The 22,171-nt window shown below is 46.5% G+C and overlaps 1 protein-coding gene across 6 annotated transcripts in view; it reads left to right on the top strand.

Moving 5' to 3' along the window:
- The window catches only part of EXPH5 (exophilin 5), a 79,819-nt gene that overhangs the window by 45,058 nt on the left and 12,590 nt on the right, over positions 1 to 22,171 (top strand). For 3 of the 6 annotated variants that reach the window (XM_019469242.2, XM_019469244.2, XM_019469245.2), the window contains 4 exons: positions 1,636 to 1,796; positions 3,640 to 3,802; positions 14,122 to 14,170; positions 21,954 to 22,089. In XM_019469242.2, coding sequence (XP_019324787.2) covers positions 1,636 to 1,796; positions 3,640 to 3,802; positions 14,122 to 14,170; positions 21,954 to 22,089 — 509 coding nt within the window. Of the gene's footprint in view, positions 1 to 1,635; positions 1,797 to 3,639; positions 3,803 to 4,518; positions 5,315 to 14,121; positions 14,171 to 21,953; positions 22,090 to 22,171 lie in introns of those variants that run through there. The other 3 variants (XM_019469243.2, XM_019469247.2, XM_019469248.2) reach the window with 3 other exon arrangements.

The raw sequence follows: 22,171 nt of genomic DNA on the forward strand, positions 1-22,171 counted from the left end.
ATTTTGTAAAACGACAGTATCGTAGCCCCAAGCAGGAGCGTGGGTTGCAGCCACCTCGGTTCAGCACCTTTAACCCCAGATTTGCCGCTCTGCGGCCGGCTTGCTCCCGTCTACTTAGTGACACCAGCTCCCCCACACTTGTGTTCCACAGAGGACCTCGCATAAAGGGGCGGGTGATGCAGAGTCACATGCCATCCCTCCCCAGACGGCAGAACTGCCCAAGCTCGGACCCCACCCACGAGCCCGACGTGTTCAGCAGCGCCACACCAGCCTGTCACATCATGGGCTCCAGTCTCCCCTTGCTGCTGTTTGCCTCCGTCCAGGGCACGCACGCTCGCTCTTGCTCTCTCTCTCTCCCTCTGGATTAACTACCTTTCATTTCCAAACAGTTCTAGCCTTTTCCCGAAATAGAGCGAAACCGTCTGCTTTGAAAAAAAAAAAAAATCACCACCAGTGATTCAGTTAAGGACTTAGAGCAGCATTTTCATTGGAAAGAGGACTGAGCACGAGAGGGCAGGGAGGAGAAGGAAGGCATGGTGGGATTTGGGGCCTGGCGTGGGGCCGACACACTTGTGCTCTGGGCACCTTCCCTTCCCATCTCACATCCCAGTGCCCTTGCAGATTTGGCATTACCTGTGGGCTCCTCCGTGCGCTTTTGTGGTTTGGGGTGTAAAGAATTTCGCTACTTTTTAAAGAAATTCCTTAAATGGCTTTATTTTTGAGAGAGAGAGTGAGAGAGACAGAGCGTGAGCGGGAGAGGGACAGAGAGAGAGGGAGACACAGAATCGGAAGCAGGCTCCGGGCTCCGAGTTGTCAGCACAGAGCCCGACGCGGGGCTCGAACCCACGAACTGTGAGATCATGACCTGAGCCGAAGTCAGACGCTTCAACGACTGAGCCACCCAGGCGCCCCAGAGAATTTTGTTATCTAAAACTAGATTCAACCGTTTCTTCTCTGCATGTTAACTCTATCTTTGGCCACTGGATGGACAAGTAAGGACCCTGTTATATTCAGTGTTGAATCCCCACTGCCCACACTGGGACTGGTACATGGACATTGCTCAATAAACACTGAATGAATGAATGAATGAATGAATGAGTAATCAGAACTAGAATATTCTGGGTGGCTCAGTCAGTTAAGTATCGAACTTCGGCTCAAGTCATGATCTCACGGTTCATGAGTTCGAGCCCCGTGCTGGGCTCTGTGCTGACAGCTCACAGCCTGGAGCCTGCTTCAGATTCTGTGTCTCCCTCCCTCTCTGCTCCTCCCCTGCTCAAGCTCTGTATCTCTCTGTCTCTCAAAAGTAAGTAAACATTTACAAATATTTTTTAAAAAAAGAACTAGAATATTCTGGTTTTTCCATATCATTAAACTATCGATCATTGCTCATCCCAGGTTGTCATTACCAGCTTGATTATTTTAATGACTAGCAAAACTTAGATTGTCATCGTATTTAGAAAAACACAGCCAAAAATGGACACAGTGGTAAAAACGAAATTCTGACTAGAGCAGCTTTCCCTCCAGACTCCGTTTACACAGTTCTTCTACTAGGTCAAGTTTAGCCTCCTGTCACATGAGTTTGCACTTGATGTGAAGAAATTTAAAGGGCACATTGATATTTTTGTTTCATTTCAGCAAACTCCAGAAGACAAAGAGGGATATCAGATGGCTTCAAGGAGTGACTGGTGAATGGTTTGAAGAAATTCAAAGAAAGAAGTTTTGCAATGAAACAGACGTTAGCCAGATGTTGAAACAACCACTCACATACAGGCTAAGGAAAGGGATGGCAGAAAATGGTGAGGAAAAAACTTACACATCTAAATTTTTTTTTTCTTATAGCCTGGTATGATAGATAAGGACTCCAATGAACCAATCCATGTTTTGGGCTATTTTAAAATCATAAGGTACAAGAGTTTTATAACATAACATACAGTAAGAAGAGTCAACTGAGAATGTACTGTAATGCCCTAGGGGTGTGTTTTTAGAATAGGGCAAGATAGCATAGTGGTTAAGAACACACATGTTGAGGGGCGCCCGGGTGGCTCAGTCGGCTGGACATCTGACTTCGGCTCAGGTCATGTTCTCACGGTTTGTGGGTATGAGCCCCAAGTTGGGCCCTCTGCTGACAGCTCAGAGCCTGGAGCCTGCTTCCGATTCTCTGTCTCCCTGTCTCTCTCTCTCTTCCACTTGCACTCCCTCTCTCTCTTCCTCTCAAAATAAATAAACATAAAAAAAAAAAAAGAACACACAAGTTGATGTCAAAGGAGACTTCGATTCAGATGTCCACTCTGTCTCTCTGTATTCTCTATTCTTTCAGAATCCATGTGACTGTTTAAGTTACTTATTCTCTCTAAGCCTCAATTTTCTCATCTTTAAATGGGTGTGATGATACCTACCTCATAGGGCGGTTGTATACGTACAAAGTGCTGAGCTGGAACATGGTAAGCACTTCTGTGAATGGGATGATGAAGCAGAAGAAGGAGGAGACAGAGGAGGGGGGCGTGGAGAAGGGGTGATAGGAGAAGAGAGGGGGAAGGTGGTAAGAGAATTGCCACCTTTCTGGAACTTTGGTAAATTAAGCTCCGTAGGTAAATGCCTTCCCGGAACATGGCAACTATGTGACTATTCACATGTCACTTACCTTCACCCATCACTTGTGTTTTTCTAATCTGTAGATGAGGATAATAAAACCTGCTTTCACAGGACTATTGTGAGAATAACAGAGTGCGTTGAAAATTATAACCTACAAAAACAGTGTCGAGTATCTTCCACTGATACAGTCACGTTGACTGCTTTGACTAATGTGTTACTTACAGTAGCGACAAGAAACATGTAATAATATTTCCACACTTTATATGGACAACATTATACAGCCCCCATAATAAATAAACCTCTCTAAAAAGACTCACAGTTGAGATTTTGAAGTTAACCCAACGTATACCATGGCTGCTTCCCCCTTCCGTGGAATCCCTCTAGTGTTTACAAATTCAGCATGTCCAAAAGTATGACAGTATTATAGACTTCGTATACGTTGATCCTGCCTTAGGATTTTTAATACTCACATATGTAACTATACATTACCTCTACACCTATTAGACCTGTTTCCGTTATAGGCACGCACGCATAGAAACCACATTGTAGCAAATAACACGTACACAGAGATAGATTTTTGATGGAAATAAGGAACACTTTAAATGGCTTCATTTCCTTTTCCTTGACTTTCTTTGGTTGCAAAAAGTTACATGTATAGTATCTGTCACTATGGTTTTAAAGTACTAAAATAAAAACGTCTGAAAGACGGGGCAGCTAAAAGCCACTTGAAAGTTGAATGAGGTCCCTGACACCCCACCTTGGGCCTCGGACGGATTGGCACAGCTGGTTTACAGGGAGGGATGTCCCACGGAACTGTGGTCCACGGTGCATATTGAAAGCCTCCCTGCCCTTTCCGAGCATTTTCTCTGTTCAGCAGAACCGTCAGGGGCACAGAGCTCCCCTGATTCCTCGGGTCTCCATGGGGGAATGCCTGCTGCGTTTTCAGTCTGCAAAGGGAGGTGGGAAGCAAGATCAAAGTCTTAGTTCTCGGAGATACATTCACCCGGAAATACTGAGTGATGCCACCTTTCTCCAATGTTCGTCTAGATCGTGTGGAATTACAAACGTCAAGATCTAAAACTACACCCCATCAAAGAAACCCCATGTCTGTTTCTTCCCGGCTGAGCTTCAGATCGTCATTTTCTTCCCTGTTCTCATTCAGAAAATCCAGAAGGGAGCCTTCAAAGCTTCTGTCACCGGCACAGAAAGGGTGAGTGAAATTCAGATCATGTGACGGCTCACTAGTTACCTGATGCCAGAGGCCGGTGGCCTGTTTTGTGTTCAGAATGTTTAATGTTTGCTCTCAGGCTTTAAATTCAGATAGGAACAAAGGAGACAGGACTTAGCTCTCATAGGGACAAAGTCCTTATGAAACCACGAAACTTGGCTCTTTGGGAATCCAACTCCTAACCAATTGCACACGTCACAGGTAGTGCCCTGGGTGGATGAAGGATTAAATGTTGGGAAGAAATGGGGCGCCTGGGTGGCTGAGTCGGTTAAGCGTCCGACTTTAGGGGCACCTGGGTGGCTCAGTCGGTTAAGCGTCTGACTGTGGCTCAGGTCATGATTTCATGGTTCGTGAGTTCGAGCCCCACTTTGGGCTGTGTGCTGACCGTGCGGAGCCTGGAGCCTGCTTTGGATTCTGTGTCTCTGTCTCTCTCTGCTCCTCCCCTGCTCTCTTTCTCTCTCTCTCTCTTCTCAAGAATAAATAAACATTAAAACATGAAAAAAAAATCCGACTTCAGCTCAGGTCATGATCTCGCCGTCTGTGAGTTCGAGCCCTGTGTCGGGCTCTGTGCTGACCGCTCAGAGCCTGGAGTCTGCTTCAGATTCTGCATCTCCCTCTCTCTCTGCCCCTCCCCTGCTCATGCTCTGTCTCTCTCTGTCTCAAAAATAAGTAAAAACATTAAAAAAAAAAATGTTGGGAAGAATCATTGACAGTTTCCCCCACTGCTTCCAGAGGCTGGTGTGTACCCTGGTCGGGAAGATATTTTTAAATGAAAACTACTGTTTCCTTGGGGATATAGGTATCTGTGGTCACAAGGAGAGATGACGTGTAAAGATTGAGGTGAAAATAAATGAGATGAGGACAGAGAATTGAGGAAAATTGTATTTTTTAAACCGAGGGAATAAATGTGTTCCTGTGACTGGCAGGTTTCAGGACAGCTTCTCTGATGTGGTTACCCAGAGTTTCAGCTTCAGGTGCAGGAAGGGAGGTTTTGGGGAGAGTGGAGGCATAGTTCAGGATCGTTCGCAGTGTGAACCCGTGTAAATCAGTTCGTCTTGACTCATGGGTCGTTAGATCGTTTTGTGAAAAACAAGCCACGCTTTGCTTACGTGCCGTTGAGCTGACTGCTAAATATTTTCGGCCTGTCTTCCTGGTTGAGAAGCTTCCCGCCCTCTTAAGGTGTCGGCCTCACATGTGATGTGTCCACCGATTAGGAAGGGGGCGTTGCTGCGCTGGATAGGAGGTGCCCGAGGACACCCTCGCTGCACAACAGCCCGTGGCCCGCCGCCGGTGGGCGTGGGGAGAGGCTGCCCGGCCTGCAGAACGGAACCCTGGGCTCCCCTCTCCCCTCCCGGGTGGACGAACGGTGTTTCGCGCCCAGTTGCCACCTGAGCCTGCTCTTGTCTTTGCCGAAATAGTGGAGGGCTGAGCAGCATGTCGGTTTCTGTGCCGGTCCCTCCCAGAGCCGCTTGTCAGGAAGTGCTCTTCAAACAGGTGAGTGGCTTTTTCTTCATGAGAGTGTTTGCCACGCTAGGAATCCCCTCGCCTGGGGGTTTAAAGCCCAAGAGTGTGTCCTTTAAAGGACAGGCGTTTTATAAGGAGAAGAGAAATACTCCTGGCACGTGGTGTAGCTGGAACTTGTGACGTTATTTGTGTTTTCGGTGATTTTCTCTAAGGCAGAGTTTTAGATAGCTCAGCCGTCTCACATCGGGAAACCAGGAAAAGTTGAGGAACCTGTTCATTCTGTGGGCAAGTTATTTCCAAGCTCATGTTCCAAGTCACTGCACAAGTGGGTCCGAGGAGACAGAAAATCTAGATTCTCCATCTGGGTATCGTGTGTGTGTGTGTGTGTGTGTGTGTGTGTGTGTTTTAATGTATATTAAATTTTGAGAGAGAGAGAGACAGAGCACTAGCAGGGGAGGGGCAGAGACAGGGGGAGACCCAGAAACCGAAGCAGCATCCAGGCTGTGAACCGTCAGCACAGAGCCCGATGTGGGGTTCAAACTCACAAACCACAAGATCGTGACCTGAGCTGAAGTCGGACACCCGACCGACTGAGTCACCCAGGCGCCCCCGTGTTTGTTTTTTTTAATGTTTATTTATTTTTGAGAAGGGCTGGGGGCGAGGGGCTGAGAGAGAGGGGACAGAGGATGCAAAGCAGGCTCCGGGCTCTGGGCTGACACCAGGGAGCACGACAGGGGGGCTCGAACCCACGAACTGTGAGATCGTGACCTGAGCCGAAGTCCGACGCTTAACCGTCTGAGCCACCCAGGCAGCCCCATGTTTTTTTGGTTATAGACCAAATTGGAAAAAAAAAAAAAAAAAAAAAGGAAACTTTTATTTAGCAACCGTCCTTCTTGTAGACCAAAATGACTTGTAGCTTTTTTACAACTGTGCGCACTGAAACATAAAAATAAGCATGCAGATGTGAAACAGATTTTATCCTTCAAGTATATATGTGGATGTTCGGCAGTTTTCCAAATGTGTCTTCTCTAAATACATTTTTAGTTGCAAAGTGGAAATGGAATGTGCGAGTACAGAATATCATGAAGGCACAGTTTTTTGCTCTTAAGTTTCAGTAGGTAAGCTGTACAAATATGTCCTTTTCATTTTTAAATACGTGCATGACGTAAATATTTGGATATAAATTCTGAGTGTGTGTGTGTGTGTGTGTGTGGCCAGGAGGTGGTTTAACGTAGGAATATACATCATGTGCTGTCCTCTTCCAGACACTCTTTCCTCTTAAGTAGAACTTGACTTTCTTTGGCAGTTCTGATCTTTTGAAATACAAAATCAGCCTTCTAAATCCATGATTCAAGAGCTCCTCCTCGCCTATTACTGCACCAGGAGGGACTGGCAAAGGGCTCCGGAAAGCACAGTCATCCTGTGCCAAGTAGGATTCAGGTTTCTACTTGCCTAAGCCATCAAGGCTCAACGTTGTCACACTGGGTGCTCTGGAGAACAAGTCAGCAAAGCAGTTTAGAGGATCTTTTGCAAATCACAGAAAGGGAAACAAGCCCTCTGGGCAAAATACAGCCTTCTGTTCAGCCCTGAAAGACTTGAGTATCAGAGAAATTACTTTTCATCTTTTAAGCTGTGGTTTAACTGAGAAATGCTGCTCGATAATGGATAACTCTCCCCAGAAGAAAATGGATTTGGTCATTTCATCAGGTACTCACTTTAAAAGTTTTTTGTTTTTTTTTTACCTTTATTTATTTTTGAGAGAGATGGAGACAGAGCGAGAGCGGGGGAGGGGCAGAGAGAGAGAGGGAGACACAGAATCCGAAGCAGGCTCCAGGCTCTGAGCTGTCAGCACAGAGCCCGATGCGGGGCTCGAACTCACGGGCTGTGAGATCGTGACCTGAGCCGAAGTCGGACGCTCAACCGACTGAGCCACCCAGGCGCCCCAGGTACTCACTTTAGAAAGGCCCAGCCAGGGGTGCCTGGGTGGCTCCGTCAGTTGAACGTGTGACTCTTCGTTTCGGCTCAAGTCATGATCTCACAGTTTGTGAGTTCAAGACCTGCATCGGGCTCTGTGCTGACAGTGCAAAGCCTTCTTGGAATTCCCTCTCTCTCTCTCTCTCTCTCTCTGCCCCTCCCCACTCACACTGTCTCTGTTTCTCTCAAAAATAAATAAATAAACTTAAAAGAAAAAGAAAGGCCCAGCCAGTAGAAGTATATGATATATTGAAGCTTTAATGTTCTAATATCAGTGGTAAAAAGCCATGGGAACATAGTGACTTAATGGAGTAACAAAAAGGCAAAAAGTTTTGCCATTTCTGCCTCAGATATGACTAGTTTCTTCTCTCAGATATATGTGTTTCCCAAATTATCCCATTATTATTTTTTTAAGTTTATTTATTTATTTTGAGATGGAGAGAGAGCACGAGTAGGGGGAGGGCAGAGAGAGAGGGAGAGAGAGAATCCCAAGCAGGCTCCATGCTGTCAGAGCCCGATGCGGGGCTCGAACCCACAAACTGTGAGATCATGACCTAAGCTGAAATCAAGAGTCGGATGTGAGCGCCTGCCCATTACCCTGGGACTTCAGGAAGGTTCTTTTTTCCCCTTGAGATGCAAGCAGCTTTGGTGAATACACCTCGCTCCTCCTCAGACATGCCCAAATTTGCCTGATGCACAGGGTGTACCCAGTTTGGGCGCTCCGGCTGCAACCTCGCGTTACATAAGCAAGACATTCAGATACTATTTTGGAAAGTTGAAAAGGCAGATGAGGGGCGCCTAGGGGGCTCAGTCAGGTAAGCATCCGACATCGGCTCAGGTCATGACCTCATGGCTCGTGGGTTCAAGCCCCGCATCGGGCTCTGTGCCGACAGCTCGGAGCCTGGATCCTGCTTCGGATTCTGTGTCTCCCCCTCTCTCTCTGCCCCTCCCCCACTCATGCTCTGTCTCTCTCAAAAATAAATAAAAACATTAAAAAAAATTAAAATGTGCAAAAAAGAAAAGGCAGATGGTATTTTTTCCCCCTGGGTTCTGGTTGTTTTATTCATTCATTCATTTATTTATTGAGCCTCTTACTCACTACAAATGCCTGAGTTTGAAGATACAAAAATCTCAGACACCTCGATGGAAAGGAGTAGTCAGAGGGAGCAAGATCCTTCTTGGGAAATGCTCCTTCGGTGAAGCCAGGTGTGGTCTCCACAGGTAGACGGCAGCGTTCTGATGACAAGAGGCAGGACAAGGGGAGTGGTTTTGGGTTTCAGCCCGGGTGGCCCGCGGTTCAGGTGATTCAGCTGATCATTATTATAATCTCATCAACAATTTAAAAATAATGACAGATCCTCAGATCCCCAAATCTGAGATCCTGATTCGGAAGGGCTGCCATGGGGCACAGGGAGCTTTATTTATTTACTGATTATAGATTCTCCAGGATATTTGGATGCTCAGTCGGGTTTGGAAACCACAGCGGTAGAGCTTCCTGTTCCGCTGTGGTAATAAGGGTTGTCGGAACTCCTGGCAAGGGTATTGCTAGCCCAGGTGATGGTTTCTCTTCTGTTTTTTTATGGGGCTTTTATCAAAGTCTTACTCTGGATCACGTACTGTGGTTAGTGCTGGAGATAAAATTGTGAAACGAAGGCAAAGTCCCTGCCCGGAGAACTTCAGGCTAGGAGGGGATGCCAGAATCCTGCATGTGGTTGGGTGTGAGTTGCGGCACAGAACTCTGGGACGTGGTGGGACATCGTGGGCTCATGTCTTTCCCACGGCAGTTTTCTGGAAAACGACTGAAAGTATCTTGAGAAAGGAATGCCCTGTGGAGTTCACACGGGGATACCGTCCAGCCTAACTGCAGCCTGGGTGGCAGCCGATTCACCAGAGATGACGGTGCAATATGGTGAGTGCGAGGGAAGGCGCGTGGTATTCCTGCCGTGAGATCGTGTAGGAGAAGCGCTTAACTCAGACTGGAGGACCAGAAGCCTTCCTGCAAGAGGAGAGCCAATTGTGAACGGACATATAGGACTGAGCTAGGTAATTAAGAGTCGGGAGGTTGCACTGGGCAGAAAGACTGACACAGCCAAGGTGTAGAGACTGGACAAAGTAGAAACTCATGTAGGTGGTTGAGGTGCAGTGCCCTGGTATAAGGTAAGACCCGTGAGAGGTGGAGTGAGAGGCCGGTAGAGGCCAGAACACAGGGCCCAGCAGTGCTAAGGATGTGGAGGGCTAAGAAGCTTGGACTTGATCCTGTAGACAGTGGGAAGCCATTAATCACTTTTGCCAGTAATGGCATTTTTCATATATATGTATCTATATATTTCATATATATAAAGTCACCCACGACCTACTGACCTGGACAAACACTAAAATATTTTGGTGTATTCCATGCAGGTGTGCAGGTACACATGTATATTTTACCCATTGATAGCTGTTAAACAGAGGAATGACATAATCAGATCGTCACTTTAGAAAGATCACTTCAGCTCGGCGCTTCTCAGTCAGGGGCAATTTTGCCCCGCAAAAGACATCTGGCAATGTCCGAAGCCATTTCTGCTTTTCGCAACTGAAGGGTGAGAACTTAGGGTGTCTCGTAGGTAGGGGTCAGAAATGTTGCTAAGTATCCCCAAAGAAATACCAGTAGAGCCAAGGCTGGGAAAGTGATCCAGGTGCGGCCCCAAGAACAGACTTGAGGGGACAAAGCTCGAGTCAGACCAGGTAGGGTAGCGCTGAGATAGTGGCAGCCTGAACTAAGGAGGCAGGCCAGAGGAGAGCAAAAGGCAGACAGATACGTGCACGGATTTAGATTGTGGAATCATGAGAACCTGGTAATTGGATGTGTCGGGTGAAGATGAAGGAAGAATGGAGATGAACTCTCCTCTCTGACTTAGGAAGCTGTCGGTTGGTGGGGAAGAAATATAAGAGGAGGGGCAGATATGAGGATAAAAATGAACACATTTGCTGATTTCTTCAACGAAGAGGGCTCAAGGAATACCACTCATGGCTCTGAGGAGCAAAGCTTACAGCCCTTGGTTTCCCGGGTTTTGGTCTTGTGAGGACAACAAAAAGGAAACAGAGAAACATAATAGTGCTAAGATGGGGGCCTGTTCCACATGCTCTGGGAGCACGTATGGTGTGTTTGTTAGATTGTCTTGAGCCTGGAAAGCTCTTCCAGGGAAAATGTTCAAGGACAAGAGTTATCCGGGCAAACAGGTGGTAGAAAAGTGTTTCGGGCAAACTCTGTGCACATGCTCAGAGGTGTGCTGATTCCTCATGGCAGAGGGATATGCAAAGGTGAGAGACGAGGCTGGGAAGTGTGTGGGGACTAGATGGTATAGGGCCTTACGAATGCAGAGAAGAACTTGAACTTTCACCTGGGAGCAAATAAAAATCATGTAAAATGTTCAACAGGGAAGTAGTGTGATGCACTTTGTCCTGATCACTCTGGCTGAAGTATGGAGAATGGACTGGATTGGAACAAAACTTGGAGGGAGAGGGACAAGAAAAGGACTAGTGCAGAAACAAAGCAGATGATAAATGTCTTACGTGGGGTACAAATGGGGGGATGTAGAGCTATGGGTGGTTTTGAAAGGGATTTCTGAGTTTGAATCAACAGGATCTGTTGGTTGATTGGATGGGAAGGAGTGGTCATGCAGGAGGACCATGCAGAAGTCCATTTTGGACGTGAGGGTCTGACTTGCCCATGGTCATCCAGATGGAGTTCTTCCATGGCCAATGCTTAGAACGTGTTCCATCAGTATTTGGGGGAAGTCACCTGGGGTTCTGGTTTTTAAAAAGAATATTCCTTGTTTTTTTTTTTTAATTTTTTTTAATGTTTTTTTATTTATTTTTGAGACAGAGAGAGACAGAGCATGAACGGGGAGGGGCAGAGAGAGAGGGAGACAGAATCAGAAGCAGGCTCCAGGCTCCGAGCCATCAGCCCAGAGCCCGACGCGGGGCTCGAACTCACGGACCGCGAGATCGTGACCTGAGCTGAAGTCGGACACTTAACCAACTGAGCCACCCAGGCGCCCCTTCCTTGTTTGTTTTTGAGAGGGAGAGAGAGAGAGAGAGAGAGAGAGAGTGAGCAGGAGAGGGGCAGAGGGAGGGGGACAGAGAAAGAATCCCAAGCAGGCTCCACACTCGGCGCAGAGCCCAACGTGTGGGGCTCGATCTCATGACCCTGGGATCATGACCTAAGCCGAAATCAAGACTTGGATGCTTAACCAACTGGCTAAGACACCCAGGTGCCCCTTTAAAAATAATATTCTTGAGCCACACTCTAATCTACTGAGTGAGAATTTCTGAATGGTATCTGCAAAGGTATAGAGACAAGAGAAGATTTTATGGAAGTGAAATAAATTCGGTGAGCCTAGCATATAGGTACCTACAGATGACTGGAGGGCGGGGCAATAAGGCTTGAAAGGTGAGGGGTGGTCTAGGAGGCTCATCAGATAAACGAGTCTTGTGTCAAGTGAAGATTTTGGATAATACCTTGTAAGATGCTAAGCAGGGGATTGATATGATCACATTTGCATTTTAGACAGATCTCTGTGGGTAGTGTGAAGGATGGAGAAGAGTCTAGGAGAGAAATGATAGTTTAGTCGGCAGAATGAGTGAGCTAGAGACGTGGGGTTGGATGTGAGAGATCTTGAAGATAGGGCATCAGGAGGGCTTGCGAGCAAATGCTGAAGATGAGGTAGCCACGTGTCCCATGAAGTCGCCGGGTCCGTGGACTCTTACCAGCTTTGCTTCCAGTGACCCCACTGCTGCTTTTATTTTTTATTAAAAAAAATTTTTTTTTAACGTTTACTTATTTTTTTGAGACAGAGGGAGACAGAGCATGAACAGGGGAGGGTCAGAGAAAGAGGGAGACACAGAATCTGAAACGGGCTCCAGGCTCTGAGCTGTCAGCACAGAGCCCGACGCGGGGCTCGAACTCATGGACTGTGAGATCATGACCTGAGCAAAGTCAGGTGCCCCACCGACTGAGCCACCCAGGTGCCCCCCACTGCTGCTTTTGTTCGCTCTGCCAGCGAGAGCTGTTCACATCAGAAACATGAATTCACCTTTAGGAGGGTCTGGGAGTGGGTGCAGAGACTCTGTGCCTCCAAGCCACTTGAGTCCTGTGCCTGGCCAGCAAATCCACAAGGTCACCCACACTCGGCCTTGCACACCATTAGGGGAGGGGCGGGGGGGGGGCACGCATCCCCTCCCCACCCCCCGCCCCACTCACAGCTCGCCTTCACCGTCGGTGGCTCTCCATCCCAGTCATGCTCCTGCTATCCTATGGGTCACATCATCCTCCCTCCTGCCCTCCTTGGGGACAATATCCCTGCCCCGGCTGGTGAGCTGCATGGGTGCTCTGTGGGCACTGCGGCCCCCAGGGCTCTGGAAAGAGTCTTCACAATCTGGTATGTTCTCTTGGCTCCGGCAGATTGAATTACTTTCCAGTTCCCAAGTGGCCTGGCTCCTTCCCATCTCTGGGCCCTTCCTCCTGCTGTTTTCCACCTTTCATACCAGTTCAACTGTATTTCTTCTCTTTGTGTATCTACTCTTTCCTACTGTTTGATTTGGATATCTTTAACATATAAACATTGTTTGGCCTCCCAGATTTTATGCCCAACTCTGGGGAACCACGAAGCAGCTAGGAGTTCAAATAAAAGAAAACTGCATCTTGCCAGTTTTGACTGATCTGACCTGAAGTCCCAATTTGTTTGTTAATTCTTGATTCCCTTTGCGGTTCTCTTGGGGGAGGACAGGACCTCATCTTGTACAGAGCAGTGAATCACTGCCGTCTATTAAATCTTGAGCTGTAATTCAGGCAGAGCGCCGCTTGGCACAGGATTATGGATCTAAAAGATTAAAATCGATCTCAGTTTGGGACCCATGTCTTGTAAATTTTTTACCTACTGAATTTGAGTGAAGCAACATAAACGGTAAAAGCATAATTATTTTCCAAGATGGCTTCATAGCAAATAAGGCACCTTTTTCTTTTAAATGTTCATTCAGTTTTGAAAGAGAGACATGTAGCACGAGTGGGGGAGGGCAGAGAGAGAGGGAGACACAGAATCTGAAGCAGGCTCCAGACCCTGAGCTGTCAGCACAGAGACTGATGCCAGGCCCGAACCCACAAACTCTGAGATCATGACCCGAGCCAAAGTCAAACGTGCAACTGACTGAGCCAGCCAGGCGCCCCAAATAAGGCATCTTTATAAAAATAAACATCCAGAAGCCACCTTTACAGGGCTTGCTTTCTAAAGATTCCCTTGTGAATTGTCGTGTCTGGCCCTGACCCTCTTTAAAATAAAAATGTACGGAAATCTATTTCCCATTTGCAAGAAGAGTCCATGTGCCTTACTTAAGAAGGAGTGCTCAGGATTTAATGAGCCTGTGGCCGGCTCTAAGCTCATGACTAACTGTGTACATCAGGCAGTGTCTTCTAACTTCTCTGTAAAATGACAGCAGTCATACTATCCCCTTCCGAAGAGTGACGTATTGAAATGAGATAACATGCGTGTAGAGCCCGAGAACACTGACATATAGTAAGCGATCGACACGTGTAACTATTTTTGTTTTTATGTCTTTGTGCTGCGTTCCAATCCAAATCCGGTATTAGGTAATTTCTTCTTGGCTGCCTGACATGAAGATGTAAAATGTTGAGCCTAAACAATCATAGGAAAAAGTTTCTGAAATTTTTTCAACAAGCATTAGCCAAGAAGTATCTCCCTAAAGGACATTAGAAATATATCTTCTCAAGATACCAAGATATCACGGCAGAAGTACCGTTGATTGATTGTCCTCCTGGTGAAAGCGAGGCACTTGTTCAAAGAAATTATTTCACATTTTTTCCACAGATGTGACAGCCATGCAGGACCTTCGGTGTCTGTGAGGCGAACCGCTACGGTGAGTAACCAGAAGCGAAACGCTACGCTCAGGAATTGTGCCTTAATGAGCCCCCTCGTTGGCCACCTATGTAAATAGGCTTCTCCTTGGCTCAGTTTTACATTGACCTTAGACATCTTAGATTTCTCCTAGGGAGTTTAAAGTTTCCCAACTGTGGTGGGTTTCCAGGACTGAGGCCATCGTGTACCACTCAGCCCCTCAGCGGCATCTCTGACACTCTCCCACGGGCCACCCCTGTATATCCCTAAAGCACTGGGCAGAGGAAGACGTGAGAGGCGTTCACTGCCACCCTTACAACATCATTTGCGTTCATTGTGGAAGCGAGGATTGGCTGGAGCAAGTTCACGTGGGGCGACTGACCCAACGTAACCCTCCACCAAGGGCTTAGACTTCAGTTTATCTGTTCACATGCTTACAAGATGGAGAAGCTGTAAGTCTTTGTGTCTCGCTTTTTCATGGTCTTAACTTTTGATCTTCACGTGCCTCTGTCTTACTGTGTGACTCATGTGTTTGGGCGGTGAAAGAGAATGTTGGAAAGGCCCCAAGAGTGCAGGAGGAGGATAGAGGCAGTTTTCAATTTATTGCGGTCCTGGTACCAGTGCCCACATTTCTCTCGCTCTCTCCCTGTGCCCCGCCTTTTTTTTTTTTTTTTTTTCCCAAAAAGCATGGTAGAATTCTAGTGAGGAGTACCTACAAACAGGGTTTCTTTATTTTAGAAACTTTTAAAAGAGAGTCCCCTTTCTTCTTCAGCCTAATGCTACCTCTTTGTGGACAACATGAGCCCTGTCTCCTCTACATGCTTGAGCCCCGGCCAGATGACCAGCACCAATAACTGCTTCCCTCTCTTTGCGAAGCTGCCATCATCCAGGCACCTGATGTAGATCATTTCGCTTGATCCCCAGAGAAAATCTGTAAAGTAGACTATTATTATCCCCATTTGAAAGATGAAGAAACTGAGGTTCAGAGAACTTGAAGATCATGTTCAAGGTCACTGGTGAATGGTAGAGTCGAGGTTAGAAGATCTGGGTTTCTGGGAGTCCACAGGCAGAAGTCAGTAATGCCTGGGGTTCTGTCAGCCCGGAAGCCCTGCTTGCTTATGATCACAGGGTTGCTCCCCACAGGTAGACTGTCCTTTAACTGAGCAGGGGACCGAAGGGTCATGTCTCCAGCCCTGCTCCCGCATGCTTCTGGACTCATGCTTTTCCTTGGAGAAGTACTCAGAGCTGACCTCCCTCTATCGTTCGAGAGCGTTGGGGTCTGAAGCAGACGAGGGACCAAAAAGAATTGCAAATGCAAATGCAAAAGCCCTAAGAGACTCTCAACAATGAATTGCAGGAATCTACCCCCAAAACCAAGAGCACATTGCATACACCGCATGTTAGCCAACTTGACAATAAATTATATTTAAGAAAAAGAATTGCAAATGCCTGGAGGTTGAAAACAGTAGAGCTAATTTGGAACTCTCAGGATGTGACAATCCAGTCTGAGGATTAATAGGTTATCTTTTGCTGGCCCTCTTGATTGCTACTTGCATTTAACCATTTCACTACTCAGAAGCACGCCCTTCTAAAAGGGTAAGACCTGGGAAAAGAAATGAAACTGAAGCCAGTGATTGTTGACTCCCGTTAATAACTTTTATAAAAATTCGGAGAGAGAGGGGCACCTGGGTGGCTCAGTCGGTTAAGCGTCCAACCGTCAGCTCAGGTCATGATCTCGCAGTTCATGAGTTCGAGCCCGGCATCAGGCTCCGTGCTGTCAGCCTGCTTTGTTCTGTGTCTCCCTCTCTCTCTCTTCCCCTCCCCCACTTGCCCTCTCTCTCTCTCTCTCTCTCTCTCTCTCTCTCTCTCTCTCTCTCTCTTGAAAATAAATGGCACATTAAAAATGAAGTCAGAGAGAAAAAATAATGAAACTGTCTAAAGCAAAGGTTTTGTGTGATGTGTAGATTTCCATTACTTATTCATGGAAGTCTTATCTCCTTCACCTGCAAAAGGCTAGAAGTTGGCCATTGCTGCTGAGGCCATTGCTGCTTAGGTAATAAATTTCCCATCACTTGGTTAGCAGCCTGTCAGGAAGGGTACAGAGGGGATTCTGGTATTTTACAGGAGATTGTGCTACGTTGTTAGATGACCTTCCACTTAAAGCTGCTATTTAAACGTTTTTTTAATGTTTACTTATTTTTGAGAGAGAGAGAGAGCGTGAGCGAGCAGGGGACGCCACCACAGAGCCTGATGCGGGGCTCAAACCCACGAACTGCAAGATCATGACCTGAGCCGAAACCAAGAGTCGGATGCTTAACTGACTGAGCCACCCGGCGCCCCAGAGAGCTGCTATTTAAACATTTTCATCAGCTTAACAGCAGCCAAGGTTCTCAGAAAAACGGAATTTTTAGAGCTAGAGAGAAGGTTAGAGATTTGTAGCTCAGAGTTTCTCCCAACCTCAGCACTACTGACATTTTGGACCGCGTCCTTCTCTTGCGGGGCCGTCGTGTGTTCAAACTCACAGGTAGGGAATGCCTATAGTTCTCCTCCACTCAAGTGTGACCATCAAAAATATCTCCAAAACATGCCAGTGTTCTCTGGGGAGCAGATCTCCCCCAGTGAGAGCCATCTCCTTATAGGTGAGGACACTGGGGTCAAAGTGGTCACCATTTCTGAGACAAAAGACAAAGACAGATAGCCTTGGCCACTTGATCACTCCTCGTCTCTGAACAGATTTTGGCTGGGCCTGATGTTAGGTGACACGCCAGCTCTGTTTCCACCCCCACCCCACCCCCCCCCCAACAACACACCACCCGCGTACTCAGCACACCGGGCCAGCATGAGCTCCCCAAGGCCAGGACCATGTCTGCGCTCTTGTCTCTCCCCATGGCTTGGCACAATCTGAGCACTCAGAAATTGAAAGAAGAAATGAATGAGTGCTTCTAAGCTGCGGGTGCATTGGTGGATTTGGCCTTTGCCAGAAAACAGAGAATACATTCAGGAACACTCTGAAAAATTAATCTGTTGGCTTTGCCAAGGCGTTTGATAATATCACCGAGCTCAGGCTTCAGCTCCGACAGCTGTTGTACAGGTTTGGCCACCCTAGGAAGTTCTCAGATAGTCTAAGGTTACTCTGTGACAGAAGGTTTGTTTGTCTCATCATGTCAGGATTGAAGACAATATCAGTAGAGTGAATCGGGTTGAGTAAAAGCCCTCATTTTGCTTAGCCTCTTTTATGCACCGTGTTTGAGAATGTAACGGACATCCTAAAAGCCAGCATTTTCGGACTCTGGTGTCTAATTCTTTGGAACACTTTTCTAGTTCTTTTTTTAAAAAAGTTTTTTTTAATGTTCATTTATTTCTGAGACAGGGAGAGACAGAGCATGAGTGGGGGAGGGGCAGAGAGAGAGGGAGACACAGAACCGGAAGCAGGCTCCATGCTCCGAGCTGTCAGCACAGAGCCCGACGTGGGGCTCGAACCCACAAACCGTGAGATCGTGACCTGAGCAGAAGTCGGTCGCTGAACCGACTGAGCCACCCAGGCGCCCAACACTTTTCTAGTTCTTTAGGCTATAAGCATTGGCAGGAATCCTCCAGGAAATCCTCTGTAACCCCAGAAAAATAGCGATGACTAACAATGAGGACTCAGTAAGTGCTGGCCACCATTCGAAAGTGTTTTACAGCGATTAGTTCATAATCGTCAGCACCACCCAACGAGTGGGGGAGGGGTGCTGCTACTCTTATCATCATTCTTATTTCTTCATTTTACTAAGAAAGAAGTGAAGGTAGAGAAAGGTTAAGTAACTTGTCTAAAGTTATGCCACTATTAAGAGGCAGAAGTAGGGTTTTGAACTGGGTGGAACTCATGTGTTTGACCATTAGGCTTTCTTCCTTTAGATGTGCTTTTCCGAGTCCTAATACTGTACATATTTGGTGTCTCAATTTTTGTAATCTTTACTAGAAATCTCATACGTGTAATTTTCCACCTTGGTCTGCCATAAATCAGTCCCTAACTGCATGTACGTGGAGGGCATGGAATGCTTAAAGCAAGGTTTTTATCCACAGGGTTTATCAGCTAAATAAGGATCGTGTACGTGAGTAAAATACCCGTAAACAGCAACATAAAGAACAGGGTTAGGGGTCAGATCACATGAGTGTGAGTAGCCAGTGCCACCAGTTATTATTCATATGACTTAAGTAAGGCACTTATCCAGGATTCAGTGTTTCATCTGCAGAATGGGAATGATAATCCCTACCTCACTTGCAAATTTGTTCTAAGGATCTGATGAGAGAGGATATTTTGAAAGTATATTGAAAACGGAAGAAATGGGTGATTTTGCTCAAATATAAGATAGGTGGTATCGAGTGACTGTACAAAAATGGGTTGGAGAAGCGGGAAAAGGTATGGCAGGAAGAGAGGTGTTGGAATTCTGCTCAGTAAATACTAGCGAGTCACTTACACATGGATGCTATGCTGGGTGCACAGGATACAGAGGAGAATACTAGTCATTTTAGAAGGTGGTCCACTTACAGGGTCCTAACCCATTTGTCTTCAAATGCTTGGTTTCTTGGATCAGGGCGGGGACTGAAATGTGTGGTAGGCAGGAAGGAGAGAGGTCTAGTGGTAAAGTAGAAGTGGAAAGAAGGTCAACACTTCCGTAGGATATCATGGGTATAATAATATGCACCATGATGGGTGTAAAACCACGATGGTAACTAATTCTTCCCAGGGAGAAGAGCTCGCAGAAACAGAGATGAGCTGGACACTGAAGGGCGCATTGCCATTTCCTGAGAGGAGAGCGGAGAGGGCCGAGATAAGAGCAGAGACGTGGAGGTCTAGGACGAAGGGCACGACATTTTAGAGAACTGTGTGTAGTGAACTTGGAGCACAGGGCCCTTGAAGAGAGTTGGGGAGAGGAATGGCTGGAATTCAAGGTTGGAATAGCATTTCAACCCGATTTTGCTGCATGGAGGTGTTTTGAACCTCCTCGTCTAGGCTAGAATGGAAAATAGGCTTCATCTGTTATGGCAACTTCGTGGCGCGGAACATGGTTCGGAGGAGGGTTCTGAGTCCAAGGTGGAGTCCTGACTGAGGATCTGTGTGTGCTCTGGGCCCCAGAGGGATTTACCTCCATTCTCGGTAAGAGGAAACCTCTTCCCAGCGGCCTCAGAAGATGCTTCTAGCTAGGATAGAGTGTGCTAATAAACTAATGTAACAGTAAAGACAGGTGATTCGGCCTGGGCTCTGGAATCTCACGGACTGGGAAGAAATCCTTGCCTCCACCAGTGTGACCTGAATCAATTGACCTGACCTCTTGAAACCTCTTTTTTCTCAAAGTGGTCGTAATAATAGTACCAACTTCCTCGGGTGGTTAAGATAATGAAAGAAGGTAACCTGTATAAAATGCTAGGCACGTTGCCTAGACCATCCAGCTGCTGCTGCTGCTGCTGCTAATAAAAACTAATTATGATACTACTCACATACAGCTCAAATAAAAGGGATCTATAGAGCAGTAATAGTGTTCAGTCGTCTCTGTGTTTGGTACCTACCGTTGCCTAGCATGACTTTTTTCTTTCTAACATTAGAGACAGAGAGAAAGACGGAGAGAGAGAAAATGCATATGAATCCCAAGCAGGCTCCATGCTCAGCGAAGAGCCTGATGTGGGGCTTGATCCCATGACCCTGGGATGGTGACCTGAGCCAAAATCAAGAGTCGAGCTCAACCAACTGAGCCGCCCCTAGGAGTGACTTTTTAAACCATTTTGTCACTGGAAAAAATACCCTTGCAGAGTTAAAATTGAGTGTAAACAAACTCTCTGTATTTTCTCTTAGTCATATAATTTGTACCTCTATGTAGGGGAAACATCCTTAACATGTTGGACGAGTAGTGTTGGTCTTGACGCAGAGGATTCGGGCAGACATATGACCGAAGGAAGTTATATTCAGGGTCTCTAGTGGGCGATAATCCCTCCCATCTTTGAAAGGTTCATTTTCGCCTGAGCCCTCAGTCCAAGTATTTTTCACTTATGTACGAATTTGCATTATAAAAGGCATATGATCCGGGGGGCCAAAAGGAAGGTATTCTGGTCTAGATAGAGGAAATCTGGAGTGTGTTTGGATGTTAAAAATGGTTGAGAGACATTGATGCCGGCCATTCTCTTAATCAGATGCATGTAGTCCACACGAATGATTAGTTTCTGGTTATATTACCTCCAAATGGGATCTTACTGTAGTTTTGTTTTGCCTCTAATATTTGTTTACTTCTGAATTTTATATTAGTGTGTTAAGTTATATCCAATGATCTACATCCTAAGTTATCACAGGATTGTTTCTCTGCTATTCATAAATCTCTGTGTATATTCCATTACACATAGAACCGAAAATCACAAGTCAGTGAAATTGGGGCAGGGCTCCTACAAGACATAATGACTCAGATCTTGAGGAAAAAACTAGCAGGAGTAAAAATACTGGATTGTGAGGAATATAGAAATCAGGAGAACCTGGGGTTTGGAATTGGACAGACCTGTGATAGAGAAGTAAAAAAGCTGGAGCTTTGGAAAAGTTAGAGATTGGTCTTGGGCATTCAAGGGAAATGAAACATAATGGCGAACACCAAATGGAAAGAGAAAACTTGGGGGGAAGAGGCACCCAAGCAGCAAGGACTGGGGAGCAGAGTGAGCTGACCACAGTGGCTGAATGGAAAGTGCTGGCCTTGTTCAGGGCCGGGTGCAGAAGGAGTTACAGACGGAGTCCTCGCGGCGGCGAAGAGATGGTGTGACAGAGGAAATGCAAATGGTGTTTTGGCAAAAGAAGGTGAAGCTGTGGGAGGGGGTAATCCCCCAAGGTCAGGGAGACAAATTAAGCTTGAATGTAGGGTAGTGATGGATTTGGAGAAATCGAGATAGGGGGCGCCTGGGTGGCTCGGTCAGTTAAGCGTCTGACTTCCGCTCAGGTCATGATCTCATGGTGAGTTCGAGCCCTGCGTCGGGCTCTGTGCCGACAGCTCAGAGCCTGGAGCCTGCTTTGGATTCTGTGTCCCCCTCTCTCTCTCTGCCCTTACCCCACACTCGTTCTCTCCCTCTCTCTCTCTCAAAAATAAGTAAAAATTTAAAAAATTAAAATATATCAAGATAAACAGTTGCTGTAAAGAAAGGAAAACATCATTAGCTCTACATCATCCTCCTAAACCCTGTAGAACCAGCAATGGTGTTTCAGAAAAAACCCAACCATTCATAAGGTCATACTTTGTAGCGCCTTTGATTCAGAGAGCACCGTTAATCAGTTCCTTATGTCTGTCCGGGAGGTTCTGCCATTCTGCATGAACGCTATGGATAGAAATACTTTTTGTTTTCCTCTAAATGCAAGTTCACAAATCTTAAGGTCCACTACAAGCTTCAGGTAGCCAGCTCTTGACAGACCTGAGGACGGTGTTAAATCGAAAATTCCAGCCACTGGGGCCATGAAGACCACACTCCCAATTCAAGAAGTCGATTTCTTCACTGTTTTCCAGGACGCTCCCTAAGATTTGTGTGGTGCTGTGTAAGTTTGTAGGAGTGTTTGGCAGACAGACGCTCAATAATTGCTTGCAGACTCATACTAAAAACCATTAGTGTAGGTACAGAGAAGTTTGTGATCACTTGCAAATGACAGAAACAATGAAACACTGTACGTTGAGAAAGCAGTGTTAGAAAAATTGATGTGTGGTCCTTAGACTTTACGTTTTGGGAAATTTTTGCGGAGACACGTGAGTGTTCTGGCTAGGGAAGGTCCACAAATAATCTTGCATTTTCTGTTTTAAAATTAGCAGGCCAAAATATACAGTTCACCTGTGGAAAATCAACCGGTTGACAGTGTCTTTGTCCCCGGGCGAGCAGGCATGAGGGAGGGAAGTGGTATGCCTCCCTGGGATGCTTCACAGCTGGAAAACGAGTTTTTCCAAGGTAAGTCTATGCATTGAACTGCCTTGGGACTCCCTGCGCTAAAGCAAATAGTGATTACAGTTTGTATTAAAATGCTCGAAAC

The sequence above is a fragment of the Panthera pardus genome, unplaced genomic scaffold, assembly GCF_024362965.1.
Source record: "Panthera pardus isolate Hobbes unplaced genomic scaffold, ASM2436296v1 HiC_scaffold_12, whole genome shotgun sequence".
Lineage (NCBI taxonomy): Eukaryota > Metazoa > Chordata > Mammalia > Carnivora > Felidae > Panthera > Panthera pardus.